The sequence below is a fragment of the Cyclopterus lumpus genome, chromosome 15 (assembly GCF_009769545.1).
Source record: "Cyclopterus lumpus isolate fCycLum1 chromosome 15, fCycLum1.pri, whole genome shotgun sequence".
In the NCBI taxonomy this organism is placed as follows: Eukaryota; Metazoa; Chordata; class Actinopteri; order Perciformes; family Cyclopteridae; genus Cyclopterus; species Cyclopterus lumpus.
In genome coordinates this window covers 21,948,651-21,967,370 of record NC_046980.1, presented here as the reverse complement: position 1 = coordinate 21,967,370, position 18,720 = coordinate 21,948,651, and the positions used below count along the sequence as shown (strand labels likewise).

The 18,720-nt window shown below is 44.0% G+C and overlaps 2 protein-coding genes across 2 annotated transcripts; one reads left to right on the top strand and one right to left on the bottom strand.

Moving 5' to 3' along the window:
• Positions 1 to 8,236: 8,236 nt before the first annotated feature.
• Positions 8,237 to 15,203, bottom strand: ttl (tubulin tyrosine ligase). The gene is given in 8 exon segments (XM_034551821.1): positions 8,237 to 10,865; positions 11,277 to 11,341; positions 11,343 to 11,421; positions 12,153 to 12,422; positions 12,506 to 12,641; positions 13,243 to 13,475; positions 13,590 to 13,668; positions 13,825 to 15,203. Coding segments are annotated over 8 exon segments (1,302 nt in total). The 5' UTR covers positions 13,994 to 15,203; the 3' UTR covers positions 8,237 to 10,594.
• Positions 15,040 to 18,098, top strand: fignl1 (fidgetin-like 1). The gene is given in 3 exon segments (XM_034551820.1): positions 15,040 to 15,441; positions 15,768 to 17,011; positions 17,013 to 18,098. Coding segments are annotated over 2 exon segments (1,917 nt in total). The 5' UTR covers positions 15,040 to 15,441; positions 15,768 to 15,784; the 3' UTR covers positions 17,703 to 18,098.
• The last annotated feature ends 622 nt before the right edge of the window (positions 18,099 to 18,720 follow it).

Genomic DNA, 18,720 nt, shown 5'->3' with positions numbered 1-18,720 from the left:
AACTCCCTCACTGAAGTCTTTTATATTGCCTCAACTTGAGCATTGGCTTGTGTGTTTACATTCAGTAAGTGCTACTTGTTGGGGCGGTTGAGCATGACAAATACTACGGATGGCAACGGAAGATGGACCTCAATGAAATCGCATTCAGATAACCTCAAACTGAGACACAGATGATTCCTTAGTTCATAAGTGCTTCTCTTTGGGGTTGTCTTAGTTGTGACAATCGCATTGAATGTAGTACAGTTTTTCTCTCTCTTTGTCCAGGTTTTGGTCATTATGATTACCCTTACAAAAACACTAACTTTGATTTTCAATGCAGTAGAGTGCTTCTTGTTGGGGTAGTTTTTCTGATCGATGCATCTGCAGGTATGTCATTCGAAAACTCTGGTTAGATATGCTCTACTAAAGATAGATCTCAGTGAAAACCACATTCAGATAACCTCAAACGGAGACACTGATGATTCTTTAGTTCATAAGTGCTTCTCTTTGGAGTTGTCTTGGTTGTGTGTTCTTCAACAGATATATATATCAAGAGACAGCAGGAGACAAATGCAAAGCACACGCTTGCTAAATCCTCATACTACCCTAACTTGAGCATTGACTGTTGAATTCAGTAAGTGCTAAATGTTGGGGCAGTTTTAAGTGAATAAAGCAACTGAATGGAAGAAGAAGCCGGCCGGAAGACGACATTGTATGGGAAACGCTCTCAGATCACTTCAAAGAGAGCCACTGGTGATGCTAGTGTTCATAAGTGCTTCTCTTTGGGGTTGTCTTAGTTGTGACAATCGGATCGGATTGAACGCAGTACAGTTTCTCTCTCTTTGTCCAGACTTGGTCACTATGATTACCCTTACGAAAACACTAACTTTGTTTTTCAATGCAGTAAGTGCTTCTTGTTGGGGTAGTTTTTCTGATCTATGCGTCTGCTGTGTGTCCTTTGAAAACTCTAGTGAGGCATGCTATTTTATTTTACTCGGTCGTTCGCATTGGATTCGCATTCAGATGTGTTGTCTATTGTTTTAGAAGCTGTCTTTAGGTCTCGCGGTTGAATATGCTATTTGGAATAGATATACAGTGCTAACTATTTTTTAATTTTTTTCAAAGTACTGCTGATCGAGCTGCAACTGCAGGCCACCATCTGGCACAGAGTGGCACCAAAATGACTCATTGCAGTCTAATTGACCACTCGTCAAATGCTAATGCTATGCATACATTTAAGGATGATCGTCTCTTCCTCGCGCCATTGTTTACCGACCTAATCGAGACCATTGAAACTTCATCTAAAAGTAGGCGGAGTTCATGTGACTGGCCGGCATTTTGTATTTAAGATGGGCAAATCTGTGCAAGAAACATCACTTCCACAGCTTCTGGGACACAGCAAGGATCCAAGGAAGAACCATGTGCACTACGGGGATACCCATAACTCCCTCACTGGAAGTCTTTTATATTGCCTCAACTTGAGCATTGGCTTGTGTGTTTACATTCAGTAAGTGCTACTTGTTGGGGGCGGTTGAGCATGACAAATACTACGGATGGCAACGGAAGATGGACCTCAATGAAATCGCATTCAGATAACCTCAAACTGAGACACCGATGATTCCTTAGTTCATAAGTGCTTCTCTTTGGGGTTGTCTTAGTTGTGACAATCGCATTGAATGTAGTACAGTTTTTCTCTCTCTTTGTCCAGGTTTGGTCATTATGATTACCCTTACAAAAACACTAACTTTGATTTTCAATGCAGTAAGTGCTTCTTGTTGGGGTAGTTTTTCTGATCGATGCATCTGCAGGTATGTCATTCGAAACTCTGGTTAGATATGCTCTACTAAAGATAGATCTCAGTGAAACCACATTCAGATAACCTCAAACGGAGACACTGATGATTCTTTAGTTCATAAGTGCTTCTCTTTGGAGTTGTCTTGGTTGTGTGTTCTTCAACAGATATATATATCAAGAGACAGCAGGAGACAAATGCAAAGCACACGCTTGCTAAATCCTCATACTACCCTAACTTGAGCATTGACTGTTGAATTCAGTAAGTGCTAAATGTTGGGGCAGTTTTAAGTGAATAAAGCAACTGAATGGAAGAAGAAGCCGGCCGGAAGACGACATTGTATGGGAAACGCTCTCAGATCACTTCAAAGAGAGCCACTGGTGATGCTAGTGTTCATAAGTGCTTCTCTTTGGGGTTGTCTTAGTTGTGACAATCGGATCGGATTGAACGCAGTACAGTTTCTCTCTCTTTGTCCAGACTTGGTCACTATGATTACCCTTACGAAAACACTAACTTTGTTTTTCAATGCAGTAAGTGCTTCTTGTTGGGGTAGTTTTTCTGATCTATGCGTCTGCTGTGTGTCCTTTGAAAACTCTAGTGAGGCATGCTATTTTATTTTACTCGGTCGTTCTGCATTGGATTCGCATTCAGATGTGTTGTCTATTGTTTTAGAAGCTGTCTTTAGGTCTCGCGGTTGAATATGCTATTTGGAATAGATATACAGTGCTAACTATTTTTTAATTTTTTTCAAAGTACTGCTGATCGAGCTGCAACTGCAGGCCACCATCTGGCACAGAGTGGCACCAAAATGACTCATTGCAGTCTAATTGACCACTCGTCAAATGCTAATGCCTATGCATACATTTAAGGATGATCGTCTCTTCCTCGCGCCATTGTTTACCGACCTAATCGAGACCATTGAAACTTCATCTAAAAGTAGGCGGAGTTCATGTGACTGGCCGGCATTTTGTATTTAAGATGGGCAAATCTGTGCAAAGAACATCACTTCCACAGCTTCTGGGACACAGCAAGGATCCAAGGAAGAACCATGTGCACTACTGGGATACCCATAACTCCCTCACTGGAAGGTCTTTTATATTGCCTCAAACTTGAGCATTGGCTTGTGTGTTTACATTCAGTAAGTGCTACTTGTTGGGGCGGTTGAGCATGACAAATACTACGGATGGCAACGGAAGATGGACCTCAATGAAATCGCATTCAGATAACCTCAAAACTGAGACAACCGATGATTCCTTAGTTCATAAGTGCTTCTCTTTGGGGTTGTCTTAGTTGTGACAATCGCATTGAATGTAGTACAGTTTTTCTCTCTCTTTGTCCAGGTTTGGTCATTATGATTACCCTTACAAAAACACTAACTTTGATTTTCCATGCAGTAAGTGCTTCTTGTTGGGGTAGTTTTTCTGATCGATGCATCTGCAGGTATGTCATTCGAAAAACTCTGGTTAGATATGCTCTACTAAAGATAGATCTCAGTGAAACCACATTCAGATAACCTCAAACGGAGACACTGATGATTCTTTAGTTCATAAGTGCTTCTCTTTGGAGTTGTCTTGGTTGTGTGTTCTTCAACAGATATATATATCAAGAGACAGCAGGAGACAAATGCAAAGCACACGCTTGCTAAATCCTCATACTACCCTAACTTGAGCATTGACTGTTGAATTCAGTAAGTGCCTAAATGTTGGGGCAGTTTTAAGTGAATAAAGCAACTGAATGGAAGAAGAAGCCGGCCGGAAGACGACATTGTATGGGAAACGCTCTCAGATCACTTCAAAGAGAGCCACTGGTGATGCTAGTGTTCATAAGTGCTTCTCTTGGGGTTGTCTTAGTTGTGACAATCGGATCGGATTGAACGCAGTACAGTTTCTCTCTCTTTGTCCAGACTTGGTCACTATGATTACCCTTACGAAAACACTAACTTTGTTTTTCAATGCAGTAAGTGCTTCTTGTTGGGGGTAGTTTTTCTGATCTATGCGTCTGCTGTGTGTCCTTTGAAAACTCTAGTGAGGCATGCTATTTTATTTTACTCGGTCGTTCTGCATTGGATTCGCATTCCAGATGTGTTGTCTATTGTTTAGAAGCTGTCTTTAGGTCTCGCGGTTGAATATGCTATTTGGAATAGATATACAGTGCTAACTATTTTTTTAATTTTTTTCAAAGTACTGCTGATCGAGCTGCAACTGCAGGCCACCATCTGGCACAGAGTGGCACCAAAATGACTCATTGCAGTCTAATTGACCACTCGTCAAATGCTAATGCTATGCATACATTTAAGGATGATCGTCTCTTCCTCGCGCCATTGTTTACCGACCTAATCGAGGACACATTGAAACTTCATCTAAAAGTAGGCGGAGTCATGTGACTGGCCGGCATTTTGTATTTAAGATGGGCAAATCTGTGCAAGAAACATCACTTCCACAGCTTCTGGGACACAGCAAGGATCCAAGGAAGAACCATGTGCACTACGGGGATACCCATAACTCCCTCACTGGAAGTCTTTTATATTGCCTCAACTTGAGCATTGGCTTGTGTGTTTACATTCAGTAAGCTGCTACTTGTTGGGGCGGTTGAGCATGACAAATACTACGGATGGCAACGGAAGATGGACCTCAATGAAATCGCATTCAGATAACCTCAAACTGAGACACCGATGATTCCTTAGTTCATAAGTGCTTCTCTTTGGGGTTGTCTTAGTTGTGACAATCGCATTGAATGTAGTACAGTTTTTCTCTCTCTTTGTCCAGGTTTGGTCATTATGATTACCCTTACAAAAACACTAACTTTGATTTTCAATGCAGTAAGTGCTTCTTGTTGGGGTAGTTTTTCTGATCGATGCATCTGCAGGTATGTCATTCGAAAACTCTGGTTAGATATGCTCTACTAAAGATAGATCTCAGTGAAACCACATTCAGATAACCTCAAACGGAGACACTGATGATTCTTTAGTTCATAAGTGCTTCTCTTTGGAGTTGTCTTGTTGTGTGTTCTTCAACAGATATATATATCAAGAGACAGCAGGAGACAAATGCAAAGCACACGCTTGCTAAATCCTCATACTACCCTAACTTGAGCATTGACTGTTGAATTCAGTAAGTGCTAAATGTTGGGGCAGTTTTAAGTGAATAAAGCAACTGAATGGAAGAAGAAGCCGGCCGGAAGACGACATTGTATGGGAAACGCTCTCAGATCACTTCAAAGAGAGCCACTGGTGATGCTAGTGTTCATAAGTGCTTCTCTTTGGGGTTGTCTTAGTTGTGACAATCGGATCGGATTGAACGCAGTACAGTTTTTCTCTCTCTTTGTCCAGGCTTGGTCACTATGATTACCCTTACAAAAACACTAACTTTGTTTTTCAATGCAGTAAGTGCTTCTTGTTGGGGTAGTTTTTTCTGATCTATGCGTCTGCTGTGTGTCCTTTGAAAACTCTAGTGAGGCATGCTATTTTATTTTACTCGGTCGTTCTGCATTGGATTCGCATTCAGATGTGTTGTCTATTGTTTTAGAAGCTGTCTTTAGGTCTCACGGTTGAATATGCTATTTGGAATAGATATACAGTGTTAACTATTTTTATTTATTTTTTCAAAGTACTGCTGATGGAGCTGCAACTGCAGGCCACCATCTGGCACAGAGTGGCACCAAAATGACTCATTGCAGTCTAATTGACCACTCGTCAAATGCTAATGCTATGCATACATTTAAGGATGATCGTCTCTTCCTCGCGCCATTGTTTACCGTCCTAGTCGAGACCATTGAAACTTCATCTAAAAGTAGGCGGAGTTCATGTGACTGGCTGGCATTTTGTATTTAAGATGGGCAAATCTGTGCAAGAAACATCACTTCCACAGCTTCTGGGACACAGCAAGGATCCAAGGAAGAACCATGTGCACTACGGGGATACCCATAACTCCCTCACTGGAAGTCTTTTATATTGCCTCAACTTGAGCATTGGCTTGTGTGTTTACATTCAGTAAGTGCTACTTGTTGGGGCGGTTGAGCATGACAAATACTACGGATGACAACGGAAGATGGACCTCAATGAAATCGCATTCAGATAACCTCAAACTGAGACACCGATGATTCCTTAGTTCATAAGTGCTTCTCTTTGGGGTTGTCTTAGTTGTGACAATCGCATTGAATGTAGTACAGTTTTTCTCTCTCTTTGTCCAGGTTTGGTCATTATGATTACCCTTACAAAAACACTAACTTTGATTTTCAATGCAGTAAGTGCTTCTTGTTGGGGGTAGTTTTTCTGATCGATGCATCTGCAGGTATGTCATTCGAAACTCTGGTTAGATATGCTCTACTAAAGATAGATCTCAGTGAAACCACATTCAGATAACCTCAAACGGAGACACTGATGATTCTTTAGTTCATAAGTGCTTCTCTTTGGAGTTGTCTTGGTTGTGTGTTCTTCAACAGATATATATATCAAGAGACAGCAGGAGACAAATGCAAAGCACACACTTGCTAAATCCTCATACTACCCTAACTTGAGCATTGACTGTTGAATTCAGTAAGTGCTAAATGTTGGGGCAGTTTTAAGTGAATAAAGCAACTGAATGGAAGAAGACGCCGGCCGGAAGACGACATTGTATGGGAAACGCTCTCAGATCACTTCAAAGAGAGCCACTGGTGATGCTAGTGTTCATAAGTGCTTCTCTTTGGGGTTGTCTTAGTTGTGACAATCGGATCGGATTGAACGCAGTACAGTTTTTCTCTCTCTTTGTCCAGGCTTGGTCACTATGATTACCCTTACAAAAACACTAACTTTGTTTTTCAATGCAGTAAGTGCTTCTTGTTGGGGTAGTTTTTCTGATCTATGCGTCTGCTGTGTGTCCTTTGAAAACTCTAGTGAGGCATGCTATTTTATTTTACTCGGTCGTTCTGCATTGGATTCGCATTCAGATGTGTTGTCTATTGTTTTAGAAGCTGTCTTTAGGTCTCACGGTTGAATATGCTATTTGGAATAGATATACAGTGCTAACTATTTTTATATATTTTTTCAAAGTACTGCTGATGGAGCTGCAACTGCAGGCCACCATCTGGCACAGAGTGGCACCAAAATGACTCATTGCAGTCTAATTGACCACTCGTCAAATGCTAATGCTATGCATACATTTAAGGATGATCGTCTCTTCCTCGCGCCATTGTTTACCGTCCTAGTCGAGACCATTGAAACTTCATCTAAAAGTAGGCGGAGTTCATGTGACTGGCCTGCATTTTGTATTTAAGATGGGCAAATCTGTGCAAGAAACATCACTTCCACAGCTTCTGGGACACAGCAAGGATCCAAGGAAGAACCATGTGCACTACGGGGATACCCATAACTCCCTCACTGAAGTCTTTTATATTGCCTCAAGAAGAAACATCACTGGAGTAGATAGTAAAAACTTGTGCAAGAGTGGCATCTTTTGATAAAGAACAAAACCATGCAGCTGCCATGTGGAAGGCTGATCAGCATTTGTACAATTTAACCTCAATAATTCCATCCATCCATCCATTTTCAATACCGCCTTATCTCATTAGGGTTGCGGGGGTGCTGGGAGCCTATCCCAGCTGACATAGGGCGAAGGCAGGGGACACCCTGGACAGGCCCAATAATTAATAATCATAATTTATTTCAATATTTAATGTTGCTGTTTAAATGAAAAATCAAATATTCAATATTTGAAACAGAGACATCACTTTAGGAGAGCACAGAGGAGGATGCCTCCTCCCCGGATGGACAGAAGCAATAGATGTCATGTGTACAGAATGAACAGAGTTATTCAATGAATATGACTTATGAAATATGAAATTGTGAGTCGTAGGCATGGACCACGATCCATGTAACAGAAGATAGAGAGGAGGGGCATCAGCAGGGCCCGGACTGAAAGTGGAAGCTGGTTCCATAAAGAGGAGCTTGAAAAGCTGAAGGCTCTGGCCATCAGTAAGAGACATTTAAGTGCTACTAAAGGGCTACTACGGTGCTACTTCCACTATTTAAGGTATATTCGATAAAAGATTTTTACAGGGAGCCAGTGCAGAGCAGCTAATACAGGAGTAATGTGATCTCTTTCTTAGTTTTTGTGAGTACCACGAGCTGCAGCATTCTGGATCAACTGGAGGGATTTAAGAGACTTATTAGAGCCGCCTGATAATAAGGAGTTGCAGTAATCTAGTCTGGAAGTAACAACGCAGTGAACCAGGCTTTATCTGCATCTTGGTCAAAAGATAACTAGAGATTCTTTACAGTGGTGTTGGATGCCAGGGCAATGCCATCTACAGAAACCACATCACCAGATAATTGATCTCTAGGTGTTCAGGGCCCAGTAAAATAACTTTCAGTTTTGTCTGAGTTTAACATCAGGAAGTTGCAGGTCATGTTTTTATGAATTAAAAGTAAGAGTAAGGCCAACAGTTTGGGAAATTAACCACATAAAGCAAAAATGTACACACGCTTGATAATAGTAATACTTTTTTTATTCTAGTAATATGGTTTTATTCTAGTAATATTGTGTCTGATGAAGACAAATGGTCCATGCAAGAGTTTGGATAAAACATCACCTAACAAAAAACACAGCACACATCCCTCTGGATATGATCTTTGATTTAGGATCCTGTTGAAAAATGTATGTGATTCACTTCCAGATTACAGCACTACAAAACATAGTTTGACACTAAAAAGATACAGGCAGGAATTGTAATCTTTGGTAAAGATGAGGAAATCCAGGAGAATATAAAAGGAAAATCTGAGAAAATGACATCATTGAATTTAAGAGGTTGTATAATGAATGAGGAAAAATCTCTTCAATACAAACAAATTAAGGTGCATTTGAACGCTGGAGGATCCATTGTTTTTTTCCCCCCATAAGGCACCTTTCCCTTTGATGGAAAGACATTCCCGTTAAAAATGTAATTAAAACAAATACTGACAGTTTGCTTCCGACGATTACAAAAAAACAGCCAACATATTCATCACGTAAATAAAATAATCTGGCTAACATTGATGTTTTACCAAAACTTTCATACATCATTTCAGCTACATCAGGGCTCTGCAATATAATGGATGCCATAATCCCATAATATCCACATCTGTTGACAGTGTTACCTGCTCTGTAACTACTCCATCTGTCTGACCTCCATCACTTCCACATCCTTTATTTACCAAGAGTCATCTTGTAAACACAAATACGCCACGTTTAACAACTGAAATAGCTGCTTTGATGGTGTCCTCACAACATGGAAGTGAAGCCTCACACATTTAAAATGAGGACCGAAGAGGAACAGCGGGGCTTCTTACCTGAATGAGGGACCACGGCGACTAAAATTCCAGAATGACTTATTCTGTTAAAAATGAGCGCCTGGAGTTCAACACGTGAATGGGACTTTCCCGAAGTGCAGCTGTCCAACATTTTTCATCCAATTAAAGTTCCATGTCCAAAGTCATCTCGGGACATTTGTATTTAATGTATTTACAAAGAGATTAATCAAAAGAAAAGTGGAGGAAACTGAAGCATTTTAAAAAAGGACCCCGTGAAACTAAATGAAAATCCGGGAATGAAAGCAACTCCGACACAGTAACTGAAGAAGAGGCAGCGGTGGGATGAAGAGCCGTCTGTGTCCTCATTGACTTCTCTTTGGTAATGGCGCATGTGACTCGTCTATTTACCAGTGTGAAAAGCAGGAAGCGGCGGCGCGTGTTCTCCATCTCCTCGGTCGGGGTCTTTAACGCTTTCATTACGACAGTTCAAACTAATATATAATCCACACACTTATTGACCGCATTTCCCCAATGACAGTCTAGCTTTTCATACACCGGATATCAAATGGACATTAGGGCAGCTCTTTTTACAAACCGGGGCCAAAAGGTGCAAATGTTGGGAGGGGGCTTAAATGAGGATGCATTCTACTACATGCATTCACTAAAACATGCTCTCTTGAAATGACGAATACAACTTAAATCTGAAAATATCTTCAGCTGGACGATGTTTTGTAAGGAGTTCATTTAGAACGGAATAATGTCGGCTCACACTTCATGGAGTTTCTCTTTCCTCTCTGCCGGGGGGAGGTCAGATGTCAGGGACACTTGTTAGGACGGACTTAAACCTGGGTTTAGAATGAAGGGGTGTTTCTCCTTGTTCAGTTACATCACCCAGCGGCCCTGAATGTACATAAAATGTGTCTGTTGAGAGGAATGTTGATCTTCAAGGAAAAACCTCGACGGCTTGATTGTCCAGCTCATCAGACACTTTTAGCCTTTTTAAGTTTAAACTATTGATCGCTGTGACATTACTAAATTAAACGAAGGGTTACAGATGGCTGCAGACAAGCTGCAATAAAAAAAAAAAATATGAATAAGAATAATAAAAACATGTCTGAGAAAGATAGCATTCAGAATTAACACAAATTCACGATGACTCAAATGCAACGTCTTTAGTTTTAAGGTAATTCCTGTGGACTGATCATGACCGCATTGACTTGACTGGGCAAACAGTGCAAAGGCTTATAGAACAAGTAGGAGTCACGGTAACAGAGCAAGCTAACTGGCAGTCTTTTTTTTTTTAAGGGAGCATGGCTGGAAATGTAAGGCACTACAGTCTGGTGGTGGGGCTGAGATGGAAGGACGTCCTGTCCTCAATTCAGAAACTGCCCGGACTCCCTCTCGTCGCCAATCTTCACATTGGTGATATTCATAATCAGGAGAGCCGAGATCATTTCTGCATTGATTGCCACGGAAAGAAAGAATCTCTGTCCGGGGCGCGACGGGCGAGGTTCGATTAAAAGGCTCGGCTCGCTGCATGCACTACTTACAGGTAGAGTTCAGGAGTAAGGACAGAGCAAGAAAGAGCTGCACGGAGGAGACGAAGGGAAGATTTGCGTGTGCTTACAGCCGAGTGAAAGGGGCCCACGTGGGAGAGGCCCCCTCAGCTTGGGGGAGGAGCAGGAGCTGGTGTGAAGGTGGAGGTGGAGGACGGGGAAGAAGAATAAGGTGATGAGGAAGCGGGATGGAGAGTCACCGGCGCTGTTCAGGGTGAAGACACTGGAAACGGCCACGTCCACGATGCCTTGACATAGCTCCGGATACAGTTTCCTGGAGGCAAGGAGGGGAAGCGACATTGTGACATGTTCAAAGGTTCCAAAAATAAGATTCACGAGGAGCGAAATTCTAAAGTTTATCTATTATAGCAATAATAATGTTTTCAAAACGTTGCCATTTCCGACTATCGAGCCCTCCAAGGGAGAGACACAACAGACAAACCACATATTCAAACGGTTTCACCAAAGAACGTCTTTACACAATAAGGGAAATCGATTGAAACTTGTTTGCTCCATATTATAAACCAGGTCAAGAGACGCCTAAAAGCAGACTGCAGGAATAGATGTGAATATGGAGACAAGAACAAGGCTGTAAGGTTTCTGAATGGGAAGAAAACACCCAAAAGACAACTGAATGGGACAGAAACATGTTCAAACTAAAGTGATGAGCTGAAATGGTACTGACTGTGCACAGGCCGGAGCTCCATTGATCTCAATGAGCCACACTTTGAAGCTCTCGTCCACCATGAAAATCAAATCCTAAGAGTTGGAAACTCTGGTAGGACAGGTGCTTGGTGCTGATTGTCGACTCAATACATGTCAGACAGCTCCTGTAAAGCCCAAACAAAATCATTTCCAGTCTCCTCGCTGCTCGACAAACACCTCAACAACGTCCTGGCCGTGTGCAAACACTCGATGCATGGCATTCTCATATATATATATATATATATAGATATATATATATATATATATATATATAATATATATATATATATATATATATAAGTTTTGGAGCTTCTCTTTTCTTTTTTTTTTAAACAAGTGTCAGCTGTGAATAGCTTTATTCTCACTCATATTGCAGTTTTCAAGACAAAGGGTCCATCTCCAAGCATGCCACCGAAGTTTACCACATCATCTCATTAGTTTAGCAGGTTTGAGTTCTAACATTAGCTAATTGGCACAAAGCACAGCTGATTTGATCTGAATATTTGGTCATGAACTCAAGCGATGGACAACGTGAAAGTTTGACCAAATGACTGTAAATGTCTGTTTCAGTCTTGTGACAAAGTGACAGATTGATTTGAAAAGGCAAATTCCTCTTGATTGTATGCTCATTTACAAGCTAAAATCATTTTTGCCAAACATTGTCTCGTCTAATCCGTCTTGTTTATATACAGTTAGATATGGGAATAATATTTCACAGACTTATCAAGTAACTTGAACGAGGAAATGTTATTTACTTACACTGTCAACTAGGACACATTTGAATTGACAACTCAACTCAGCATGTTGCAGTAGTAGAGTTTGGAGACACACACAAATATGCTAGTGAAGGACCTACTTTATGATCTGCTTGATCTGAGGTAATACGCTGGTCTCCAGGGTGATGTTGTGAGTGTTCAGCAGGTACAGCCTGAACTCATCAAAGAACATCTCGTTCCCATCCTCGTATCGCCCGTAGTTGTGGGAGTGCTCCTTCTGGATGCAGTGGTTCGTCAGGTGGCTGGTCATGTCCTGGAGGTCAGAGCTGTTGTAGGGCTCGGAGGACGTCCGCAGCACACCCTCCCGGTATAAATAAATGTTGTACTGATGGTCCACTAGCACCCAGCTCCTAGAAAAAGCATTGCATAATAACAGCCTCCGTTATAAAGTCCAGAAAGACGTTCTCTGCGGGTTACACGTGAAAAGACTTGCCTGATGTCAAACTTCCGATGTCCCGGCTCCAGAAGCAGAGGTTTCTCCAGGTACTTCTGAATAACGTGAACCTGCCCCTGATTATCAATGTACTCCAGCAGCTGATTAGCATCATGGGATATCAAAATACCAGCACCTGTTGCAAGAAAAAAGAAATATGTAAAAGGTGCCACTGGTGCCATTTGCCACAACTTAAATGTAGGTCATGTAAAAGTTTATCATGGGAAAAATAGCTCAGAAAGAGTATGTTATCCCCGCCCCCCTCCTTTCTACCTCCTGTTTCGGCCCCGCCCCCCTCCTCTCTACCTCCTTCTGTTTCGTGGATTGTGGAGGTCTGGATCGTGGTCCATACCTACTACTCATTATTCATACATTGTCATATTCATGTTATGTGTTTATGTAACTCTGTTCATTCTGGTCACATGACATCTATTCATCTGTCCATCTGGGGAGAGGGATCCTCCTCTGTTGCTCTCCTGAAGGGTTCTTCCCTTTTTTCCCTGTGAAAGGTTATTTTTGGGGAGTTTTTCCTGATCCGATGTGAGGTCAAAGGTCAGGGATGTCGTATGTGTACAGATTGTAAAGCCCTCTGAGGCTAATTTGTAATTGGTGATATTGGGCTATATAAAATAAACCGAATTAAAATGTATTTGTTTGAAGTTAGTATAATTTAAGACGACACCAAAGTGGAAGGGTCTTGGATTCAAAACAATATTATGTGGATAACAGATTTGTACCTTTAGCTCCGGCAGAAGACTTGGCTATCCACACTGTGCCCTCCCCACTTTCTTTTTTAGAGTGATAGGAGGCCAAGAAAACCTCCCGCTCATCCGTCTTGGGATTGCTCTTTAGATGGCTGATGCCATTTGTAGCTGGGGCCACAGGGGTCTTGAGGTTAGTGGGATAGATGATGTAGGATTCTGGGAACCAGTTGCAGGAGTCAGACAGCTCCGGGCTGGTCTTTATAAGCCTAAGGGCAGAGAAGGGATATGGTCAGCTAACGTAAACCCCCCTTTAAATAATTAATGCACATGTAAAGACAGCAAAAGATACAGATGTGTCATTTAAAAAGACAAACACGCACTTCACCAGGGAGGCCTTTCTGCAAAGCTTGTCTGCTCCTCTGTAATAATTCACCAGCTGCACCAGTCCTGGTTCATGACCTAGCGTTAGGTGATGACATGGATTAAAAATACATGTGTGCATACTCACAAACTGCTCATCTAAATGGGACACGGCCTTCACACAGACTATATGGCACACGAGCAGACTTCGTGTCAGCGTCATATGAAATAAATAAGAAGTGAAATGACATTTACCAAGACGTCCAAAGGGCAGTCTGTTCCGTTCACCGAGCATTAAGTTGAACCTGGGATTGTCTCTTTTCAGCCTCTTCCATTGTCCAGTCGAGAGGAGGATTTTGGAAACTTCTGCATAAACAGTGCTGTTGTCGTCGCGCGTGACAAACGTGTACATCGGGCCGTTCATGACGCTGACTGCAAGAGGACGTGTGTAATCGAAACAGTTGCAATGTCTGAATAACGTCGCCGCCCGGCTAGGTGAGAGGCTGTCTGGTTGGCGCTGCAGCAGACAGACTATTCGGGGTTATCTCCTCGGGCCGTACCATGACGATGAGTCAGTCATATCCAGTCCACGCCGTTAACCGCTAGCTCCCAACGCTGCTCTGAAGCTCCTAAGAAGTCTGGGGGGGGTGCGTTTGAATTAAACACCGCCACACGTGGAGCGTAAAGTTGCTGCGCAGAAAGGGTTCTCTCTCCCCCCCACCCACCCAGACCAGGGTGTGACTGCTGCAGCCGGCTCCCAGGGCTGGTCCCGTCTGGATGACCCGGCAATTGAGATCCCGTCTCCGGTTTAGCTTTGGCTAACGGACTGCAACCACTACGAAGAGCTGTTTAGTAAACTTTTCCGGTATCTCCCCCTCACAGACGAGATTGTGATACTAAATAGTGCACCGCGTTAGCTAGCTACCTGACGTTAGCTAGCTACACAATGTCACAAACGCATCTCTTTTTCCCCACCGGCGATGTATTCTTTGATACTCTGGAGCTCAGCAGTCGCTGTCATCCACTGTCGACAGCGTAAACAAAAAGCTCCACGTTTGTGGTTAGTGTAGTTTACGCGTACACTAATAACAAGAGTAATACGTGTTTTAATAGGTCGTATACGCCGTATAGGTAAATAAAACACCATCTGAAATGCAATGTATCTAAATGTATCCTTCCTTAAAAAGATATTTACGTCGAAAGTCAGTGCCCTGAGAATTCCAATAAAACTGGTACTACACTTCCCAGCATGCAACACAATCAAGCGACGCTCGTTATGTTTAGCGCGTTGTGGCGTCGGCCACAAGATGGCGTCGTAGACCCATACAAGTTAGTTGTGTTGAAGCCGGTTGAAACCTATACGGAGTCTTTGGTAGATGCCGTAGTCCGGGGAATAAAGTGTAATACTCAAGAGAAAGGTTCTCATTCTGGGTAAGACTGTATCGTAGTATATTATGTATTGTCACGAATCAACAAGCGTTGCGTGGAAAGTGATAATAAATAACATTTAACAGATCACGGCCGTTCCCCGGGCGGACCCGGGGGATAAATGGAGCACTCCCCAGTTGTAACAAGTTACGGGCACCGTTCCGACATTTTCAAAAAAGTGAATTGCCTCAGCGTAGCTCTTTATTATTCCCGTATTTTCACCACAAGTCAATGTTTTGTAAATTCATTTGTATTTAGTTGTGTCTCGGTTTTCTACATTAGGTGAAGACGATTCTGAAAGAGACGTTTAGCTAAGTTTTCCCGAAGAACGAGTTGGGACGTGACAGGAAGTCGCGAACAACTACACAGCAACACGATGACGCCCGTCCGGGTTGACTCTAGCGCCCGTTTGCGTGGTCAGAGTTTCCGAGGATAGCCCTGATAGTAAGTGTCGTCCGTCAGCCTCGGAGCGGTGGCCCGCGTCGCTGCGTGTTTCCACCGAACAGCTCGTGCCTGTAGTTGTTTATAAACACGTCTGCTCGGTTCCCTGTCGGTCGAATGACTGTTAAACGACACTACATCGGTTTAGCTCCTCCGAGTGACGTCACAACGAGCTCCATACATTAAATCAATGGGCGCCTGTACATATAACAGTATATCATTTAATTAGATGGAACCTTTTTAGTATGTATGGGTCAGTGATGATGTGCACCTCTGCTTTTACTGAGGTCATGTATTTTTAATAACTTTTGTCCCCTCTCCTTCGTCAGACTGGAGCAGACCAGGCATGAGTGGAGCGCACCTGGACGAATGGCAGAGGAGGTCCTTTGACATTTCATCTGGCAACTGTACACCTGAACAGACGGCCGATGCCTACCGGGCCCACATCCTCTCCATTCAGTATGCATGGGCAAGCTCCCAGCTCTCTCAGGCCGGCGCGGCCAGCCTGCTCAGGACCTACGCGGAGCGCTACGCCTCGGTGCTGGACTCGGATGACCCCCGCACAGGGCTCAACAACTATGCAGAGAGCGCGCTGCATCTGGCCCGCAGTCAGAGGAACTACAGTGACAAGTGGGAGTCGTCGCTCACCATGGAGAGTGTGGCGGAGCTGCCCTGTGTGCAGAAGATGTTTCAGGCAGGGACAGGGGGAGGAGGAGGCGCCCTCGTGGCACCAGGAGATGTTGACATATCTGTGGGACGAGAGGGCGGGTCAGAGGCTGCTCTGTTCAAACCCATACGTCCACCTCAACCTAAAGCCGAGGTTGGCAACACCGCCTGTAATCCTGCAACTAATATGACTTCAGAGAGGCAAAGTGGCTCTGAAGGGACATCAGGTAATCCAAACTCGTTCTCCCAACCTCCAGTGCGACCGCAGTCTGTGTTTAATCAGTCTTCTTCAGTTCCTCTGCAGCGAAACCCTGGTCCTTCAGGGGCGACACAAAACGCTCAGTCCTCCTTCTTCCCCATCTCCAACCCGTCTAAGCGGAAGCACTTTTACAACTCGGATGGAGTGGATGGTGGCAGGGGAGGTCAACACGGAGGTCAAGCAGGCACTGACCCGCAAGCTGGAGGCAACTTTAAAACGGCTCACCAGCAGTTCATCGTTGATCAACACAAAAAACACTCCAATCAGCCCCACCGGGGTCAGACCTCAGGGATGGCGGCAACTTCGAAGAAATCTCTGGGTGCCAACAGGCCCCGCGGTACATTTTCCAAATTTGTGTCACCCATTCCACGACAGGAGGAGGAAGACGAAGGGGCGAGTTGTAGTTCCAACCAGGAGCCTCAGGTGCTGGATGAGCGTCTGAAGAACTTTGAGCCAAAGATAATCGAGCTGATCATGAGCGAGATCATGGACCACGGGCCTCCCGTCACCTGGGATGACATAGCAGGCCTGGAGTTTGCCAAGAACACCATAAAGGAGATTGTTGTTTGGCCCATGCTGCGACCCGACATCTTTACTGGCCTCCGTGGTCCACCCAAAGGCATCCTGTTGTTTGGGCCTCCGGGGACCGGGAAAAACTCTGATCGGAAAATGCATAGCTTGCCAGTCAGGCGCCACCTTCTTTAGCATCAGCGCCTCATCGCTCACATCCAAGTGGGTGGGCGAGGGGGAGAAAATGGTGCGAGCCCTGTTTGCCATTGCCCGCTGCCACCAGCCGGCCGTCATCTTCATTGACGAAATCGACTCGCTGTTGTCCCAGCGGACAGACGGGGAGCACGACTCGTCGCGTCGGATAAAGACGGAGTTCTTGGTGCAGCTGGACGGGGCGGCGACGGCCGCCGAGGAACGCATCCTGGTGGTGGGCGCCACCAACCGGCCTCAAGAGATCGACGAGGCGGCCCGGCGACGCCTGGCAAAGAGGCTATACATCCCCCTGCCTGAGGCGGCCGCCCGTTGGCAAATAGTCACTAATCTCATGACTCGGGAGAAGAACCAGCTGAGGGAGCAAGAGCTGGAGAGCGTCGTGAAGGCCACCGAGGGCTTCTCCGGGGCTGACATGACTCAGCTGTGTCGAGAGGCAGCACTGGGGCCAATCCGCAGCATCCAGCTCAGTGACATCGCCACCATCACTGCCGATCAGGTGCGACCAATCCTCTCCAGTGACTTCCAGGAGGCCCTAAAGGTGGTACGACCAAGTGTCTCGTCCAAAGACCTGGAGCTGTATGAAGACTGGAATAAGACTTTTGGGTGTGGGCGTTAAGTGCCGCTCCTGGTCCCGATCTGTTTGAGTTATGGGTGATATTTTGAACTGAGTGGAGATTTTTTTTTAAAACGTTCAACTCTATAGATTTCACATATTTCCTTTGTTGCACACGACACAGATAGCGTGAGTGGACGACATGGCAGGAGCACCCGGAAACAAAGGGAGCCTTTTCTAGATGGAGAAATCACTCTGCTCATCATGCATTCAAATGATGTTCACAAGTTTGTAAGACTTGTTTTATTTGAGTTTTCACTTTACCGTTGTGCTTTGGTTTCAGCGTTAGGCACCATGTTGTGTGCTCGAACTGGGTTTCCACTGAATCTGTTTGAATTGCTTTAATTGCATTGTCAACGTTGTATGTTTCCCTAATAAATTGAAATGATCTCCAGTGAACTGTGGCATTTTCCCTCACTCGAACCTCCATGCTCCCCTTCTAATCCGCAGAGGGCCACGTGTCTTAAGAGCTTTTATTGTCACATCTCTAATATTATCCCTGAAATGTTCCTGAGGCTGCATGTGCTATCCTGGGTCTTCTAGTGTAAAGAAGAAGAAAAAAAGAACCTGAAAGCTTTGCCTCCCTTCCTGTTGGTGATTAAGGCAGCTGTGGAGTCGACAGGAAAATCTGTTACAGCAATACCTCCTTTTTTTATTAGAAAACAAGCATCAGCTCACAGGGTTCACGGCCGGTGTAGATGGACATAATCTTCATCTCTCAGCCATAAAACGGCCGCTTTCCACGCGACAGAAACCTGGTTAATCCGTCGCCAAGTGGACGCTCTGGTCAACAGAGATGCTTCACAGTGTTGGTGTTTGGTCACCGGTCACACATACACTAAGGCGGAGGACCATTATAGATTGCGCGCACATGAAATGAAATTCTCATGTAAATTTAATGCAACGATCTTTGAAAACCTGGAAGCCCTTGAAAGAAGACTTTCATTTATTTTTCATCTTTTTGTCAGGCCCCTGATAAATATTTCAGACGTGTGGTTGGCCACTGTATTGAAACTTTGTT